This window comes from Martes martes (genome assembly GCF_963455335.1).
Source record: "Martes martes genome assembly, chromosome: 6".
Lineage (NCBI taxonomy): Eukaryota > Metazoa > Chordata > Mammalia > Carnivora > Mustelidae > Martes > Martes martes.
Window position 1 is genome coordinate 80739670 of NC_137893.1, and position 19540 is coordinate 80759209.

General features: G+C 36.0%; 1 protein-coding gene across 1 annotated transcript in view; it reads left to right on the top strand.

The window, feature by feature from the left end:
- MCM9 (minichromosome maintenance 9 homologous recombination repair factor) overlaps positions 1–19540 on the top strand; it is a 90582-nt gene that overhangs the window by 36709 nt on the left and 34333 nt on the right. Inside the window, exon 8 of the mRNA XM_080806305.1 lies at positions 16074–16248. Within this exon, the coding sequence (XP_080662431.1) occupies positions 16074–16248 (175 nt within the window). The remainder of the gene's footprint in view (positions 1–16073; positions 16249–19540) is intronic.

Below are 19540 nucleotides of genomic sequence, written 5' to 3' on the forward strand. Positions count from 1 at the left end.
TCTTTTGAAAGTTTATATGGCACAGGTAATACTAGGCCTCCCCATATTTAGGAAAACTACTTAGAGCGGGGGTTCTTATTTTATTGGCAATGAATTAAACAGTAAGCTAGGATCTACCGGAAAAGTTTCTTCAAGGCCAATTGTTTATGTGCAATAGAGTGAATCTTAGTGTGGTGAGAGATGCAGATTACTGTGACTGATAAACTATATTCTTTCTTCACTTCTAATATTGCTGATCCTAACAATAGTCAAGATGAAGTGTTAATAGCTGTATGCTGTTAAGATACACTAGATATGTAAGATAAATGGCCTTTTGAAGATGAAAACTTGACTCCCTTGAGAATGGTGTATACAGTTTTCTGATTTTGCAGGCACTTTTAAGAGGAGATTCTAATTTACTTTATAAAAATGACATTATAAGCTTGGTAAAATAAAGTGTATTTTGCAGTCTGACCATAGGTATGTCATAATAAGGTACATCTTCTATGAAACTTGATGCCTCAACTGAAAAGATCAACCTGGATACCACTAGTTTGGCTTATTTTCTTTTAAACCTTTTAACATGTCGTATACAATAGTATTTAAGGGGAAAATGACCCTTCTTAATAGTCCATTGAAAGCTGCCAAGTATTGGCTCTGGGCCTCTTATGTTGCCTGTCCTAACTCTTTTATTATTGCTCCTTGAAAATATTAAAGAGCCTTTGAGCACTTTCTCCAATAGTTTCTTTCCTCACCGTTGACAGTACTTTACAAGAAAGGTCAGAGGGATTCCCAGATGTGCCATGGCATGTTTCAAAGTGAGCTGGTGTCTCATGGAGGGAAAAAAATTGCAAAAGCATCACTGGTTTCAGAGACAATCTATAAGATTTCTTGCTGGACAACTTTTTGGTGACTCAAGCAGCTAACCATATTGCAACTGATGGGGCACCATGAGTGTCTTCATTTATTAAGTACGCAAGGGGACCCATGTGATGGAGAGCTGCATAGAACATAATCTCCAAAATTGCTTCTGTCTGTACAGTTTAAGTGCGGGAAGGATGGCTGAAAGAAATGGTTTGGGTTCCAAGATGAACAAAGCCTAAACTAGTGCCTCTCAGAGATAAATGAACCTAGTTAGCTATTGTTATAGGCTGAATTGTGTCCCCCCCACCCCATTCATATGTTGAAGCCCTAACTCTCCAGTACCTCAGAATGTGACTGTATTTGTTGATAAGGCCATTAAAGAGATGGTTAAGTTAAAATGAGTTCCTTAAAGTGGGTTGTAATCCAGTCTAACTGGTGTCCCTATAGAGGAGGGAATTTGGACATAAAAAGAGACACCAAAGGTAGCATGCACAGAGAAAAGACCCTGTTGAGGACACAGTGAGACTGTGGACTCTGAGAAACAAATTGAGGATTATGGAGGGGAGGGAGGTGGGGGGATGGGTGATCCTGGTGATGGGTATTAAGGAGGGCACATATTGCATGGAGCACTGGGTGTGGTGCATAAACAATGACTCTTGGAACATGAAAAAAGTAAAATAAAATTAAGATGTTAAAAAAATTAAGTGCTTTGAAGGGGAAAAAAAAAGGATGGGGTAGAGAAAATAATGGTTAAAAAAAAAAAAAAAGCAGCTATTTGCAAGCCAAAGAGAAGCTGTAAAAGAAACCAACCCTACTGACACCTTAATCTTGTACTTCTAGCCTCTGAAACTGTGAGAAAATACATTTATATTGTTGAAGCTATCCAAGCTGGTATTTTGTTATGGTGACCCTAGCAAAAGAATACAGCTGTAATTATTTGCCCTCACAGTTAGGCTTATTTGGCAATCTCAGTTTATTTAATCCAGTTATTGGTCTGTTACCAAGTGTTTTCTGTGGTGTGAAATGAGGTGATCATTTAGCTGTGGCAGTAGGTTGTGGCAGGGTATGGAGTGGTATGCCACAGCTATTCAGAGAAAGTACCTACGGGTGTTGGGCATACAAATTAAAATCTGAAGGGACAAGATGCAGCTTTCTTCCTAGCTCCAAAGCTGCTCTGCGGAGGGCTTCTAAGAATCCTAAACTTGAAGTTAAATTGAGGTCCCCTACAAAACAAGATGAAAAGAGTGAATTAAAATGAACTAGAATTAAATTGAATTAAATTAAAATATTGAATTAAAATGTATTATAACTAAGATTTAAATCAAGTCTCAGCTCCTGCCTGCTGCAGAAGTTATCATAGGAATGGAAGTGCTAACCTCTTGCTTTTGTTCAAATCCTGGATTTCCACCTGGGGTAATTATATTAGTCCTGCATTTAATTCTCTTTAAAGAGACATTTGCATTATTGTCCTCATTAAAAAAAAAAATCTCGTGTAAGTCTTGTCATAGTATGATTTTTAATTAGTTTAAAGGGCTCCCAATTATTTATTCGTTGTAGGATGTCAAAATTTAATGATAGTTTTATTCATTATTTTTAAGATTTTATTTATTTATTTGTCAGAGAGTACAAGAAATGGGAGCGGGAGGCAGAGGGAAAACCAGGCTCCCTGCTAAGCAAGAATCCTGATGCAGGACTTAATCCCAGGTTCCTGGGATCATGACCCAAGCTGAAGGCAGACACTTAATCAGCTGAGCTACCCAGGCATCCTTTAATGATAGCTTTATATAAGATTTTCTGTATAAATGTAGAATGTCAAGATTTGTTGGCATTTACATTTCTAAAAGGAATAAATACTACAATAATGATTTTAATAACTGATTATATAGAGAGAGCATTTATTATGTGAAATTGTGTTCATGTCTGTGGCATATTCAAAGACTAAACATACATAGACTTTATTGGAAGGATAACTATGTAATCAAGTGAGTATGGTATAGAATAGAACGTGTTAGATGGAACTTGAACCAGTTATTAAAGTTCTGTGGGAGGCAAAATAGGATATCACAATAAAGGCTATGTGTGTACGTGTGTATGTGTGTATAGTATATATATACACATATGTATATGTATATATATGGTATGATGTTTTCTTTATCATTTGTAAAGAATTTTTAAATAACCTGCTTTTAAGCCTCAAAACATCCTGGTATGGTAAGAGGGTAACGTATTATCATTCCGAGATAACAAATGAAGACACAGGTGCTCAGAAACCTGTTCCTTTAATTTCTGACCTAGTGCTTCTCCATTCTCTCTCCTCTGTCAGATATTTAAAGTGGCCTCTATGTGTAGAAAAAGCAATTGGTATCATTTCCTGGAAGAACCCACAGGCTGGCAGACACAGTAGTAATGTCTTGATTAATGAACCCTTGAGGAATACAGCTCTATGAAAGAGGTTAGCACAGGTATATACTGGGAGTGAGAGGAGACTTTTTTGTCAAGGCAAAGCTATGGGAGTCTCCCCCTTGAGGCTCAAGAATGTCAAGCCTCCTATTGCAAAAGGGATATGTAGGGGAGAATGGACCTACACATCCTAGAATGCCTTGCTATACTTTTTTGGAGGTTTCCGTATTTGTTATATAAAGTATGATTCCTCTCCCCCTTTCTGTGTTCCACCTCATGAATAACATTTTCACTATTTTGTGTTCACTGCCACCGATCATTAGGTTACAGATTTGTTGAAGATATAAACTATGTCTGATCCCTTATCCATAACTGGACTCCACTGTAAGACACCCTTTGGATAGCTATCAGTGACATCAGTCAGCTTTCTGAAGCACCATGATTATGTTTGTTGTTGACAGTTTGTTGATGTTAATATCATTATAGTGTTTCTGACCAGAAGAATATGAATGGAAATGCTTAATAATTATTTTCTATTTCTTGTATCTAGTTTTTTACCATGTATTTTTACCACTTTAATAAACGAAGCTCCTAAATTCATTTTCCTCTTGAACTCAGTCTCCACTTATCCATCTTCTTTCATGTTTTACATTCAGTCCCTTTCTCTTTAACCCTCCACCTCTCTCATTCATCAGATGCTCTCTTTTCCCCATATCGGGAAATGCGTGATAAGTCAAGAAAGGACTCAGATTTTTAAAACCTCTCTGGGCTAGAGCACTGCTTGCACAAAGCCACTGCTAAGCATAGCAGCATTTCTAGTTGGTTACTATAGAGACCATCAGCATCAGATGGAGCCTCGCTTGACGGAAGCTAGGCAGGGAGGCCTCGTGAGATTGGAGGCCTCATATGCAGGGTCGTGTGGAAAAGGCCAAAAACTGGAAAGGATAGGAAGGGGGAAAGTTTCACAAATAAATGAGCTAATAGGGAACTGACAGATTTTAGGCTGGTAGAATCTGTGCCTGCCAAAGCCTTGAATCCAGCATATAAAGAATCTACTTTTTAGAACCCCAATATAATTACACAGTAATTTTTTTTAAAGTAACAGCTATGCTGCTATGAACATTTGTGTACAAATTTTTGTTCAGGACCTATGTTTCCATTCCTTTGGTTACATGCTCAATTAAGAGTGGAGTTGCCAGGTCATATGATAACTCCTTGTGAGGAACTACCAAGCTGTTTTTCAAAGAGACTACACAATTTTACATTCCCACTAGCGATGTGTGAGTGTTCCAATTTCTCCCCATCCACACCAGTGCTTATTATGTCTTTTTGATGATAGCCATGGGTGGTATGTGAAGGTGGTATCTCATTGTGTTTTGACTTATATTTCCCTGAGGGCAAAAGCTGTTCAGCATTTTTTGTTTGCTTATTGGCCATTTGTATATCTTCTGTGGAGAAATGTCTATTCTGATCCTTTGGTCATTTGAACAATTGGGTTTTTGTCTTTTTCTTATTGAGTTGTAAGAGTTCTTTATATGTTCTAGTATATGCGCTGCCCAAGCGAGCACAAGTTCTTTATATATTCTAAATACAAGTCTCTTATCAGAGACTTTCAGGGACTTCTATATATCCGTTTCAGAAAAATTTTCTGCCATTCTGTGAGGAGTTTTTTTTTCCTTTTTTTTTTTTTTTTTTTTTGTCGTCGGTAGCCTTAGCTGCCTAAAAGCTTATAATTTAGACAAAGTCCAATTCATCTATTTAGCTTTCCTTTTTTAATTTATTTTGCTTTTTTCGCTTTTCTTTTGGTGTCATTTCTTGAAAGCACTGCCATTATAATCAAAGGTCATAAAGATTTACACCTGTTTTGTTTATTTACATGAAGCATTTTATACATTTACTTTATTTCTGTTTGCTTCAAAGATTTTAATAGTTTCATTTTTAAAGTTTTTTAAATTAAAATAGTCAATCTATTTAAACTAAAAAACAAAACAGAACAAAAAACAGCTCACTCATTTCTCCCTCCATACCAATTTAGTTTGGCAACCACCAATCTATCTGTTGTTTTATGAGCTTGATTCTCTGTATCTATGAACTTTTTTAGAATCCACAAGTAAGAGAGATCGTGTAGTATTTGTCTTACTCTAATTTTGCTGACCATAGTGTCCTCAAGGTTTATCCCTGTTGTTGTGAATGGCAAGATTTCATCCTTTTTTATGCCCAAATAATATTCCATTGTGTTTATATACTACAGTTTCTTTATTTATCCATCAACAGTTAGGTTGTTTTCATGTCTTGGCTATTGTAAATAATGCTGCAGTGAACATGGGAGTACATGTATCTTTTCTAGTTAACGTTTTTGTTTTCTTCAGAGAGATACCCAAAGTGGAATTGTTGGGTGGTTTTCCTCTAAGAGTTTTATACTTTTAGCATCTTATATTTAAGTCTTTGACCCAGTTTGAATCATTTTTTGTATATGATGTGAAGTAGGGGTCCAAATTCATATTTTTGCATGTGGATGTCTAAATTCCCAGCAGTATAATTTGAAAAGACTATTCTTTCCCCCAAGAATGAATTGACCATAAAAGTATGGGTTTATTTCTGGACAGTCAATTCTGTTCTGTTGGTCTATATCCTTACACCATCACCATATTGTCTTGATTATTGTAGCTTTGTAGTAAGTTTTGAAGTCAGGAAGTGTGAGTCTTCCAACTTTGTTCTTTTTCAAGATTATGTTGGCTACTTGGGATTCATTGAATTTCCATATGAATTTTAGCATCACTTTGTCAATTTCTGCAAAGAAGATAGTTGAGATTTTGATAGGGATTGCACTGAATCTGTAGAACCCTTTGGGGAGTATTGTCATTTTAACAATATTAAGTCTTCCAGTCAATGAACATGTATGTCTTTTCAGTTACTTAAGTCATCCTCAATTTCTTGGGGTTTCACTGGGTTTTGGTTTTACTGGGCTTCGGGGAAGAATGTGCGAGCCCCAGGCCACAGCAGGCATTGGGCCTGAGCCTGTCCTCTGAGGCCCCCAGAGGAAGCGCCGCCACAGGGGGAGAGTCAGGACAGTGTTCTTAGTTTTCAGTGTTTATAGTTTTCAGGGTATAAGTTTTGTTCTTGTTGTTGTTGTTAAATTTATTCTTTATCCTAAGTATCCTTTGTACTTTATCCTAAGTATTTTATTCTTTTTGATGCTATTGTAATGGAATTATTTTCTTAATTACATTTTTGTATTCCTCATGGAAAGTGTAGGGGCTTCTAGGTGGCTCAGTCAGTTAAGCCTCTGCCTTCAGCTCAGGTCATGATCTTGGGGTCCTGGGATCAAGCCCCACGTCAGGCTTCCTGCTCAGCAGGAAATCTGCTTCTCTGTCTCCCCCTGCTTGTGCTCACTAGTACTTTCATTTTCTCTAAAAAAAAAAAAAAAATTAATAGGGGCACCTGGGTGGCACAGTGGGTTAAAGCCTCTGCCTTTGGCTCATGTCATGATCTCAGGGTCCTGGGATCGAGCCCTACATCAGGCTCTCTGCTCAGCAGGGAGCCTGCTTCCCCCTCTCTGCCTGCCTCTCTGCCTCTCTCTGTCAAATAAATAAATAAAATCTTTAAAAAATAATAATAAATCTTAAAAAAAATAAAATGTATAGGCATATAACTTTTTAAAATTGATTTTGTGTCCTTCAAATTTGCTGAACTCATTTATTAATTATAATAATTTTTTGTGGATTCTTTAGGATTTTCTATATGCAAGATTATGCTATCTGCAAATAAAGATAATTTTATTTCTTCATTTCCCACTCTGGAAGCCTGTTATTTCTTTTTTGGCCTACATGCCCTTTCCAGAATCTCCAGTACAGTGTTTCATAGAAATAGTGAGAAGGAGGTGTATGGGTGGTTCAGTTGGTTGAATTTCTGACTTTTAGTTTAGATTCAGGTCCTTGTCTCCAGGTTGGGTCCTAGGATCAAACCAGCATAGGGCTCTGTGCTCAGTGGAGAGTATGCTTCTCCTCTTCCTCTCCTTGTGCCTTTCTCCCCTGCCGCATGCTCTCTCTCTCTCAAATAAATAAATCTTAAAAAAAAAAAAAAAAAAAACCAACAGTGAGAGTGAACATCCCTATCTTGTTTCTGATCTTAGGAAAATATTCAGTCTTGTACCATTAAGAATGATGTTTAGTTGTGGGTTTTCTATAGATGCCCTTTATCAGGTTGAGGAACTTCCCTTCTGTTCCTAGTTTGTTGAGTGTTTTTACATGAAAGAGTATTGAATTTTGTCAAATGCTTTTGCTGCTTCTGTTGAGATGATCATGTGCTTTTTGTTCTTTATTAATATGAGAATGCTACATAAATTGGTTTCCAGATGTACCTCAATCTTACATTTCTGAGATAAATCCTACTTGTCTTCACTTGTGAATGTATTCTCACATTAACATATTTTTTAAACAGTATTAAAATATTTCTCTGATATTAGCATAGCCACTGCAACCCTCTTGGTTACTGTCTAAAGTGTGTTTCTTGTAGACAACACATAATTGGATCATGTCTTTGTATTCATTCTGCAAACTATTTTTTATTAAAGTGTTTGTTTACTTTTAACATACTTACTGATGAGGTAGGATGTTTTCCACATGTTTTCCATTCGGCTTATGTCCTCTTTGTTGCAGTGTTCACCGTTACTGCCCTCTTCTGTGCTTGATGTAATTTCTAGTGTATCGTTTTAATACCCTTTTTCTTCTTTTACTGTATTTTTTGGGGTTATTTTCTTAGTGATTCTCTTGGGGGTTATTATAATTCTTAATGTATAGCCAATCTAATTCAGGTTAATACTAATTTAATTTTAATAGTATATAAAAATTTTGTTCTAGTAAAATTCTGTTCCCTCCACCTTCTTTTGGGCTATTATTGTCATACAAATTTCATCTTTATACATTATAAGCTGATCAACACAGTTTTATAATTTTTGCTTTCTGCAGTTTTTACTTAAATCAGAAGAAAAGAGTTACAAAATTACATTGATACTATCTTTAATATTTTCCTATGTAGTTAGTTTACTGGTGTCTTTTATTTCTTTATGTGTACTTGAGTTACTGTCTTCGTGCTCTTTCATTTCAGCCGAAAGACTCCCCTAGTATTTCGTGTAGGTCTGGTCTATTAGCACTAATTTGTTTTTGCCTGGTATTTTTACTTTACAGTAATGAAATTGTAGAGTGTGTATTCTTTTGCTCAATATTGTATTTTAATATTTCATCTGTATTGTGTTTATTAATCTGCACTTCATTTTTTACTACTGTCTTATTCCACAGTATGAATATACAACAATTTCTCTATCTGTTCTACTATTAATGGACTTTCGAGTCTGTTCTGCGGGGTTTTTTCCTTCTTTAGTCTGTTGATGTGATAAATAATATCAGTTGATTTTTGCTTGTTGAACCAGCCTTGCATACCTCAGATAAATCCCACTAGGTCATTGTGTGTAATTCTTTTTATACATTGTTGGATTTAGTTTGCTAATATTTTAGTATATGTGCTGCCAAAATGAGCACAAGTTTGCTAATATTTTACCAAAGATTTTAGCATCTATGTTCATGAGAGATATAGGCTATAGTTTTCTTAATAATGTCTTTGTTGGGTTTTGGTATTAAGGTTATGCTGGCGTAGAATGAGTTAGAAAGTATTACCTATACTTCTGTCTTCTGCAAAAACTGTAGACAATGGATATCATTTCTTCCTTAAATGTTAAGTAGAATTCACCAGTGAAGCCACGTGGTCCGATACTTTCTATTTTAGAAGGTTATTAATTATTGATTCCATTTCTTTAATGGATATGGGCCTATTCACATTGTCTTTTTCTTCTTATGTGAGTTGGCAGCTTATGTTTTTCAAGGAATTGGTCCATTTCATCTAGGTTATCAAATTTGTGGGTGTAAAGTTGTTGGTAATATTTCTTCTTTATCAATAGGATAAAGTCAATGGGATCAGTGTCCCCTATTCATTTCTGATGTTAGTAATTTGTGTCTTTTCTCTTTTTTTCTTAGCTTATCAATTTTATTTATCTTGTCAAAGAACAGATTTTGGTTTCAATGATTTTCACTATTGATTTCCTGCTTTCAACTTCAGTGATTTCTGCTGTAATTTTTATTATTTCCTTTCTTCTGCTTGCTTTGGATTTAATTTGCTCTTCATTTTCTAGTTTCCTAAAGTGGAAGCTTGTATTATTGATTTTAGATCTTTCTTCCCTTCTAATACATGCACTTATAAGCAGTGTTTTCACTGCATCCGACACATTTTGATAAGTTAGATTTTCATTTTTATATAGTTCAAAACATTTTTAAATTTCTCTTGAGATTTCTTCCTTGTCCCATGTGTTGTTTGGAAGTATGTTCTTTAATCTTCACATAATTTGGGATTTTCTAGTTCTCTTTCATTTATTGCTTTCTAGTTTAATTACATTGTGATCTGAGAGATTTATGATTTCTTTTCTAAATTTGCTAAGCTGTGTTTTATCGTCCTGCATATGGTCTATCTTGGTGAATATTCCATGGGATCATGGGAGAAAAAAATACATTCTGCTATTGCTGGATGAAGTCCTTTATAGATGCTTTTTCTGTTCAGTTGATTGATGGTCCTTTTAAGTTCAGTTATAGCCTTACTGATTTTCTGCCTGCTGGATATGTCCATTTCCCATACAGGGGTGGTGAGGTCTCCAACTATAATACAAATTCATCAGCTTCTCATTTGACTTTCACTAGTTTTTACCTCAAATATTCTGAGGCCCATAAATATTAAGGATTGTTATGTCATCTTGGATTGTTGACCCCCTTTTATCATTATGTAATGTTCCTCTGTCTCCCTGATAATTTTTCTTGCCCTGACATCTGTTCTGTCTGAAATTAATAGAGTTACTCTCATATTGTTTGGATTAGTATCAGCATGGTATATCTTTCTCTGTCTTTACTTTTAATCTGCATGTCTTTATATTTAAAGTGGGTTTCAAAAAAGTGAAAATAAAGTGGGCTTCTTATAGAGAATGTGTAGTTCGGTCATTTTTTATCAACTCTGATAATCTGTCTTTTAATTGGTGTATTTAGACTTTAAAAGTTCAAAGTGATTATTGATCTTGCTGGATTAATACTTGCCATTTTGTTAGCATTTTTTATTTATTGCCCTTGTTCTTTGTTCCTGTTTTTATCTTCCACTTTCCTGCCTATTATGGTTTTAATTGAGCATTTTATGTGATTCTAGTTTTTTCCTCTCTTAGTATATCAATTATGCTTCTTTTTAACTTTTGTAATTGGTTGCTCTAGAGTTTGCAATATACATTTACAATTAATTCAAGTCCACTTTCAAATAACACTAAAAATACTTCATGGGTAGCACAGTACCTTGTAACTAGCAAGATATTTCTAATTCTTCCCTCTCATCCTTTTATTATGGCTCCCATTCAGTTCACTTGAACATAAACACGTATAAGCATACATATTTGAATACATTATTACTATTATTTTTAACAAACTACTATTCAGTGAATTAAGAATAAGAAAAACAGAAGTTTTTATGTTATGTAGTCCTTCTTCATTCCTCCTTACTTTATGTAGATATGAGGTGTTCTTTTTAAAGTTTATTTATTTATATAAGTAATCTCTACACCCCTTATGGGGCTCAAACTCACATCCCCAAGACCAAGAGTTGTATGCTTTTCCCACTGAGCCAACTAGGTCTCTTTGTGTAGAGCTGAGTTTCTGACCTATATCATTTTCCTTCTCTCTAAAGAACTTCCCTTAATATTTCTTACAAAGCAAGTCTCCAGGCAACAAATTGCCTCAAAAAAGAATTTTTTTTTTCTTTTTCACTTTTGAAGATAATTTCACAAAAGGTACAGAATTCTAGGCTGGCAGGCTTTTTCTCTTGATACTTTGAATATTTCATTCTACCTTTGTTACTTACGTGGTTTCTGAGGGGAAATTTGATATAATTCTCATCTTTGCTCCTCTGCAGGTAAGTTGTATTTTTCCTTTCATTTCTTTCAAAAATTTTTCTTTACGTTTGATTTTCTGACATTTAAATATGAAATGCCTCCATGTAGTTTTGTGGTTTTTTTTTAAACAGTTTTCCTGCTTAGTATTATCTTGAGTTTTCTGGATCCATGGTTTGGTGTCTGACATTAATTAATCAATTAATGACTAATTCTTAGTTATTATGGCTTCAAATATTACTGCTGTTCCTTTCTCTCTTTCTTCTCATTCTGGCTTCCCATGACATGCTATACCTTTTAGAGTTGTCCCACAGTTATTGGATATTCTGTTGTGTTATTTTTCACCTTTTCTCCTGTTTGCTTTTCAATTTGGAAGTTTCCATTGAAACTTATACTATCTTTACATTCAGAAATTCTTTACTCAGACTTGTCCAGTCCACTAATGAGCCCACCAAAGGCATTCTTCCTTTCTTTTCCAGTGTTTTTGATCTCAAGAATTTTTTTTTTATTTTTCTCTTTGACTTTCCATCTCTTTGTTTATACTATCAGAGAAAAATTGCCAGTATTTAATGTGACAACCTGGATGACTTTTGGAGCTAAAACTCATAAAAGTCTAGAGTCCCCCATGAATGGAGATTTTAATTCTCAGAGTTGTCCACGCTGAGCCTCTAGCAATTCATCAATTACAGTTCAGGTTTTCTTTACTGGTTCCCAGAGAGGTAACAGCCCTGGTAAGTTGTGATTCTCTGTCTGTCTTCCTAATTTGGGGGACATTGGTTTACCCTGTGACCTCATTTCTCTAATACATCTTAAAATAATTACTGATATTTCAGTTTGTTCAGGTTTTTACTTATTGTTAAACAAGTGGCAACTTGTGGCAACTTCTGAACTCCTTAAATGCTGGACTGGAAAACAGAAGAACTCATAGATTTTCTCTTGTATTTTCTTCTATGAGCTTTCATCTGTAAGTTTTATGTTTTTCATTTAGAGCCTTTCATTCATTGAGTTAATTTATGTATCAGATTTGACATAGGGACCAAGATAGATTTTATTTTCCTTTTTGCATAAGGCTATCCAGTTATTCCAGCGCCATTTATAGAACAGATTATCTTTTCTTCATTGAATTGCTTTTGCATTTTTATCAAAATGTGTGGGCCTATTGTTGGACTCTATTCCATTGTTCTCTCTGTCTTTTCTTTTTCTAATATGACACTGAATTAATTACTGTAGCTTTGTAGTAAATGTGGAAATTAAATCATGACCTCCTACTTTGTTTTTTGGTTTGATTCTTCTTTTTTTTTTTTTTTAAGATTTTGTTTATTTATTTGACAGAGAGAGATCACAAGTAGGCAGAGAGGCAGGCAGAGAGAGAGAAGGGAGGAAGCAGGCTCCCTGCTGAGCAGAGAGCCGATGCGGGGCTCGATCTTAGGACCCTGGGATCATGACCTGAGCCGAAGGCAGAGGCCTTAACCCACTGAGCCACCCAGGCGCCCCTGGTTTGATTCTTCTATTTCCTTTGCTTCTCCATATAAATTTTGGAATGACTCTGTCAATTTCTATAAAAAGAAAAACCACATTAGGATTTTGTTGGGGGGGGTGGTGTGTCTGGGTGGTACAGTCGGTTAAGTGTCTGACTCTTGGTTTTCACTCAGGTTGTGACCTCAGGGAGTGAGATTGAGTCTTCGTCATGTCCTGTGCCTAGTGCACAGTCTGCTTAGGACTCTCTCTCCCTCAGCACCGCCACCACCTGCTTGCTCTCTCTTTTCTCTCAAATAAATAAATAAATAAATATTTTTAAAAAATTTTGAGTTTGGAATTGCATTGAATCTATAGATCAATGTAGGGATAATTATAGAACAATTTGGGGAAGCATCTTTAAAATACTGCACTTTTCAGGGATGTCTGTGTGGCTCAGTCGGTTCAGCGTTTGCCTTCAGCTCAGGTCATGATCCCAGGGTCCTGGGATCGAGTCCTGCATCAGGCTCCTTGCTCAGTAAGGAGCCTGCTTCTCCCTCTTCCTGCCACTCCCAGCTTGTGCTCACTCTCTCTGACAAATAAATAAATAAAATCTTTTAAATAAATAAATAAATAAAATACTGAGTTTTTCAATCTATTTCATGAACATGGAATATCTCTTGACTTAATTAGTTATCTTTGATTTCCTTCATCTGTGTTTTGTAGTTCTTACATACAGATCTTGCACATGATTTCTTATAATTATTATTATATTTTTTTTTTAGTAATCTGCACCCAGGTGGGGCTCAAATTCACAGCCCAGATCTTGCACATTTTTAATGTATTTCATATTTTCAGGTGCTATTATAAATTATATTATTTTTATTTATTTTAAAAAATATTTGATTTATTTGAGAGAGAGAGAGAGCATGAGCAGGGAGAGGGGCAGAGGGAGAAGAAACTCCCTGATGAACAAGGAGCCCATCAGTGGGGCTTAACTGGGAACACTGGGATCATGACCTGAGCCAAAGAAAGACACTTAACTGACTGAGCCTCCCAGGTGCCCCAACTTGTATTATGTTTTAATTGCAGTTTTTAATATTTTTCTAATATATAGAGATATGACTGATTTGTGTATATTGACTTGCATTCTACATCCTTGCTATACTCACTTAGTTCTAGTAGCTCTTTTGTACATTACTTGGAATTTTACACATAATCATATTGTCTGAAAATATAAAGCTCATTTTTTCCTTTATGATCTGATGTTTGTTAATTTCTTTTCCTTTATTTTACTGGCTAGAACCTCCAAGATTTTGAATAAGAGTAATGAGAGCTAATCTTCTTGCCTTGTTCTGATCTTGGGGATGATGGTGGGGGTAAGCATTCAGTCTTTTATGATTAAATATGTCGTGATTCTTGTAAATACCCTTTATAAGACTGAAGAAGTTCACTCTATTCCTGGCTTTCTGAGAGACTTTTTTATCATGAATAAGTGTTGAGTTTTGTCAGGTTTTTCTCCTGAATATAATGGCTTGGTTATTTCCTTTTTTTCTCCTTATTTGATATTGATATGGCGAATTATACTGGTTAATTTTTGAATGTTGAATTAGCCTTGCAGTCCCATGATAAACCCTACTTGGTTATAATCTATTATTTTATGGATTGTTTGATTTACTTGCATTTTTTGAGGATTTTTGCATCTGTGTTTATGAGAGATACTGGTCTGTAGTTTTCTTTTAATATATCTTTATCTAGCTTTGGTATCTTAATAATGCTGGCTATAGTAAATGAGTTGGGAAGTGTTCCTTGTTTTTCTGTATTTTTGAAAATTTTGTGTAGAATTGGTATTATCTCTTTCATAAATGTTTCGTAGAATTCATCATGAAGTCATCTCAGTTTGTAGATTTTTTTTTGTTGTGGGATTTTTAACTACATAGCCAATTTTCAAAGTAGACCAGGAGTATGCAAACTATCTATTCCTTTTTAGATAAACTTTCACAGTTTATATATTTCAAAGAATTTGACCATTTCATCTAAGTTATCAAACTTAGGGCATAGAGTTGTTCATTATATTTACTTACTATTAGTTAAATGTCTGTAGAGTTTATAGTGATATCCCCCTTTCATTCCTGATATTTGTAACTTGTTTCTCCTCTTTTTTTCTTGGTCAGTCTAGCTTATCAATTTTTATCAACAACAATTATAAGTACTCGGTGTGTGTCATATACCTTTTAAAGAGTTTTATTATATTCTATTTGAACATCCAAGACTCTATAAGATATATTCTATTATTATATGTTTTATAAAACACATTAGGAAACTTGCCTACAGTATTGACAACCAGAATGACAGATCCAGAATTCAAGATCCAAGTCTGTGTGACTCCAAAGCCTTTGCCTTTTTTTCTTTTTAAGACTTTATTTGTTTGTTCATTTATTTTAGAGACCGCACACGCACAAGTCGGGAGAGGGTCAGAGGGGAAGGGAGAGGGAAAGAATCTCAACCAGACTCTGCACTGAGCCCACCACAGGGCTCAGTCTCATAAACCCAAGGTCATGACCTGGGCTGAAACCAAGAGTCAGATGCTTAACTGATGGAACCAGCCAGGCGCCCCCAGAGTCTTTGCTTTTGACCACTCTGGTGTAAAGGATGAATCAGTACCAAAAAAGACATATTAAAGGAGTCATCTTTCTCTGCTGTGACTAGGAGCAAACTTTTCGTTTTTATCATTGGACTCTAATATCTCCCGTTTTCTGTCTTTTGGACCTGCTCCATAAACAGCATATTATATAGAACCTCTTGTCAGAAGATCTCTGGAGTTCTATTTGCTCCTTCCGTTCAGTAAGGGTACCTAGCAAGGAAAGAGAAAATTTGGAGACTTCCGGTTGCTATAAAATACTTAATAACACATCTTATATTTTTAGAACATAGGATCTTCTGAGGCCTTCCAGTGCTTGGATACCAGAAACAGTTGTCCTAATGCCATCCATTTTTTCTTAATGAAGTATGGTTGACATACAATATTATATTCATTTCAGGTATACAACATAGTGATTCGACAATTAGATACATTATGAAATGCTTACCGTGCTCAGTCTAGTTACCGTCTGTCACCATACAAAGTTATTACAATATTATTGACTATATTCTCTATGCTGTACTTTATTTACATCCTTATGACTCATTTATAAGTTTGTACCTTTTAATTCCTTTCACTTATTTTGTCCATCCTCCCATTTCCTCCTCCCCTAGGAACCACCAGATCTCTGTCCAATGCCATTCACTCTTGACAGATTAGAAATAAAAGCATTGACTCTTTTCCATTTAAAATGTAGGTACTTTTCTCTCGTAGGTATAAGATATGCTTTGGGAAATAAAAGCTGACATAGCTTGCTTGTTTCCTTAGGTCTGACGGTAACTGCTGTGAAAGACTCAGGAGAATGGAATTTGGAGGCCGGTGCGTTAGTACTGGCAGATGCGGGCCTTTGCTGTATCGATGAGTTTAACAGCCTCAAAGAGCACGACAGAACCAGTATCCACGAGGCAATGGAGCAACAAACCATAAGTGTTGCTAAGGCTGGGTAAGAGTTTCTTTTCTTTAAAATCTATGGGAATAATGAGATTAGTTAATAATATGATCATGGAAAAATGTGAACCTTATTGAACTGCAAGGTATGTTTGGTCTTATCAGGGATTATCAGTTACGTTCATCAAGACACAAGTTAGGAGCGCCTGGGTGGCTCAGTGGGTTAAAGCCTCTGCCTTCGGCTCAGGTCATGATCCCAGGGTCCTGGGATCGAGTCCCACATCGGGCTCTCTGCTCCGCAGAGAGCCTGCTTCCTCCTCTCTGTCTCTGCCTGCCTCTCTGCCTGCTTGTGATCTCTGTCAAATAAATAAATAAAATCTTTTAAAAAAAAAAAAAAAGACACAAGTTAGCATCCCCATGGAGGTGTATGAGGAAGTAAAAATGAGTTGTTGGGACAAAGAACGGCAAAACTAAAGTATAAATGTAGGTTGACTTAATTTATGGAGGGGACTTATGAAGAGCTTTCAATGTAGGATCCAACTTATTCTCTCATTCAATAATGTGTATCTACAGTGGGCATATTACTATGTTAGGAATTTTTTATTTAAAGTGAAAATATTTGATTACCCATACCTCGTACCTTACCCTCTGCTAGGTGTGAATTAGTATGAACCTTTTTTGCTATCTGTAAATATGTCATAAGATTATTTTAGAAAATGAAATTAAAAAGCAAAGATATATAAAACATAAGCCTAAGTTGTTCTTCCATTTCCGGGGTGTGGAAAGCTGTAAGAGCATGTCACTCACATCCTAACAAGAAAAATCTGAATAGCCTGCAAAAATCGTAACTTCCCTTGAACATATCAGAGAGCTGATTTACAAGGAAATCAAGGGAACTTAATTCTAAAGTGTGACAGCCCATCTGAGGAGGGATGAGGCACACAAACTGTTCACCTTTGACAGAGATGAGAGGAAGAGGTGGCTGCTGTGGAAGCAAATAAGAAAAAACTAAAATTTTTAAAACTCCTTGATGTCTAAGCATGGGCTAGCATGTTAGTTTTGAATAACAGGGAGCTCCAAATCCAAGGGGAGTTCTCAGTTGCAAGCCATTCTCCACAGGTCTGCAACCCATGGTGTCTTGGCAGAAGAATAGAGGCAAAAAAAACCCCAAAACCTTTCTACTTTGGGAAGAGGTTAGAGCATCATCCTTCCCTCCCACAGGAGCTATGCAAAATGGTTCTTCCGGGAGAAGGGTAGAAGTAAAAGCCTTCTTCTCGTGAGGGAAGGGCTGGAAACACTCTTCAGGTTCAGGATCCTAAACCAAGGCAAAACAGAGGTCTGTACCATGGGGACAAGAACAGAACAACTCCTCCTGCCCCAGGACCACCACAGAGAGATGGCAGGGTTCAGCTGCCACCAGGTGGAAGGGACAGAAAGGTTTACAGCTTTGTAGCCCATCCCATCCAAAAGCAGGCTCACAGACGCTGCCTCAGAACAGGAGACCAAAAACCAACTTGGCCCCCAAATAAGCCTAACACCTAGTAACAAACAGTCTGTCAGTAGGGAAGGCACAGGGATATGGAAAGAGACCCCTCTGTGGTGAGGTGTGCAGTGACTGCTGAAAGCTGAAGGTAGAGTAGAAACACTGAGAATGGCCTTCCAGCACTGCGCTACAACCCCCATTTAGATGCACAAAGTAACAACAGCTCAACAGTGAAAGAATTCAAAGTCTGTGATGCATTGAGGGTAAAGATAAAAACAAGGCCAATACCCAGAACAATTCTCATGGCCTTACAGACACTAATGGCCTTACGCTATACACGAAGTGTTATAATATTATTTGAAGGTAAACTGTAAGAAGTTAAAGTTGTAAACTCTAGAACAACCACTAAAAAATAAAAGAGGTGTAACAAACCAGTGGTAGAGGTAAAATGGAATCATAAAAAAACAACACAAAAGAATACAGGAAGAGAAGAAAAAGTGAACAAAGAATAGATGGGACAAATAAAATGCAGTTAGCAAGATGGTAGATAGAAATTCAGCCATATCAATAATTATATTAATTAATAATCATGTAAACAATTAAAAGGCAGCGATTGTCAGATTGGATAGAGAAGCAAGACTCAACTCAATGCTGCCTTCAAAAAACTGACTTTAAATTCAAATGCATAGGTAAGTTAAAAGATGGCAGAAAAATATTCCATGGAAACACCAAAACCTGACCAAGACATTACAAGAAAATGAAACTACAGAATGATATTCCCTGAACATAAGATATGAAAATTCTTTTTTTTTTTTTTTTAAGTAGGCTCCACAGCCAGTGTGAGGCTTGAACTCACAGCCCTGAGATCTAGAGTACATGATATACCAACTGAGCCAGCCAGGTGTCCCATGACATGAGAATTCTTAATAATACTTAAGTAAATTAAATCCAGCCGTATATTAAAAAGATTATATGTTACAACCAAGTGGGGAGCATCCAGAAATGCAAAGTTGATGTAATATTTGAAAATCAATCGATGTAAATTCATAATATTAGTGGAATAAAAAAGAAAACGTCTCAATAGATACAAAAAACATATCAAACAAAATTAAATACCCAATCATGATAAACATTCTCAGCAAATAAGAAGAGAAGTCCATCTGCCTGTTTAAATGTCATCTATGGAAAACTTAAACATTTCACACTTTCTGATGAAGTGAAATATTTTCCACTTAAGATTGGGAGCATGTCAAGGATGTCCATCTTACCACTTCTGGCCAGTATTGTACTGGAAATTCTAGTCATTTTAATAATGCAAGAAAAAGAAATAAAAGACATTCAGTTTGGAAAGGAAGAAGCTAAAACTATCTATATGACATGATTGTCTCCATAGAAGATCTCAAAAGAATCAATGAAATAGGTATTAGAACTAATAAATGAGTTTTAAAAGTCACAGGATGCAAAATGGGTATATAAAAATTTATTGTATTTCTAAATGCTACCAAAGAATAATTAGAAACTGAGGTAAAACATACATCACTTATAATAGTATCCACAAATATGAAATGTTAGGGATAAATCTAGCAAAACACATTGTAGATTTTTCCAATAAAAACTACAGAACAGGGGCGCCTGGGTGGCTCAGTGGGTTAAGGCCTCTGCCTTCAGCTCAGGTCATGGTCTCAGGGTCCTGAGATCGAGCCCCGCGTCGGGCTCTCTGCTCAGCGGGGAGCCTGCTTCCCTCTCTCTCTCTCTCTGCCTGCCTCTCTGCCTGCTTGTGATCTGTCAAATAAATAAATAAAATCTAAAAAAAAAAAAAAACAACTACAGAACATTGGTGTAAGAAATTAAAGAAGACCTACGT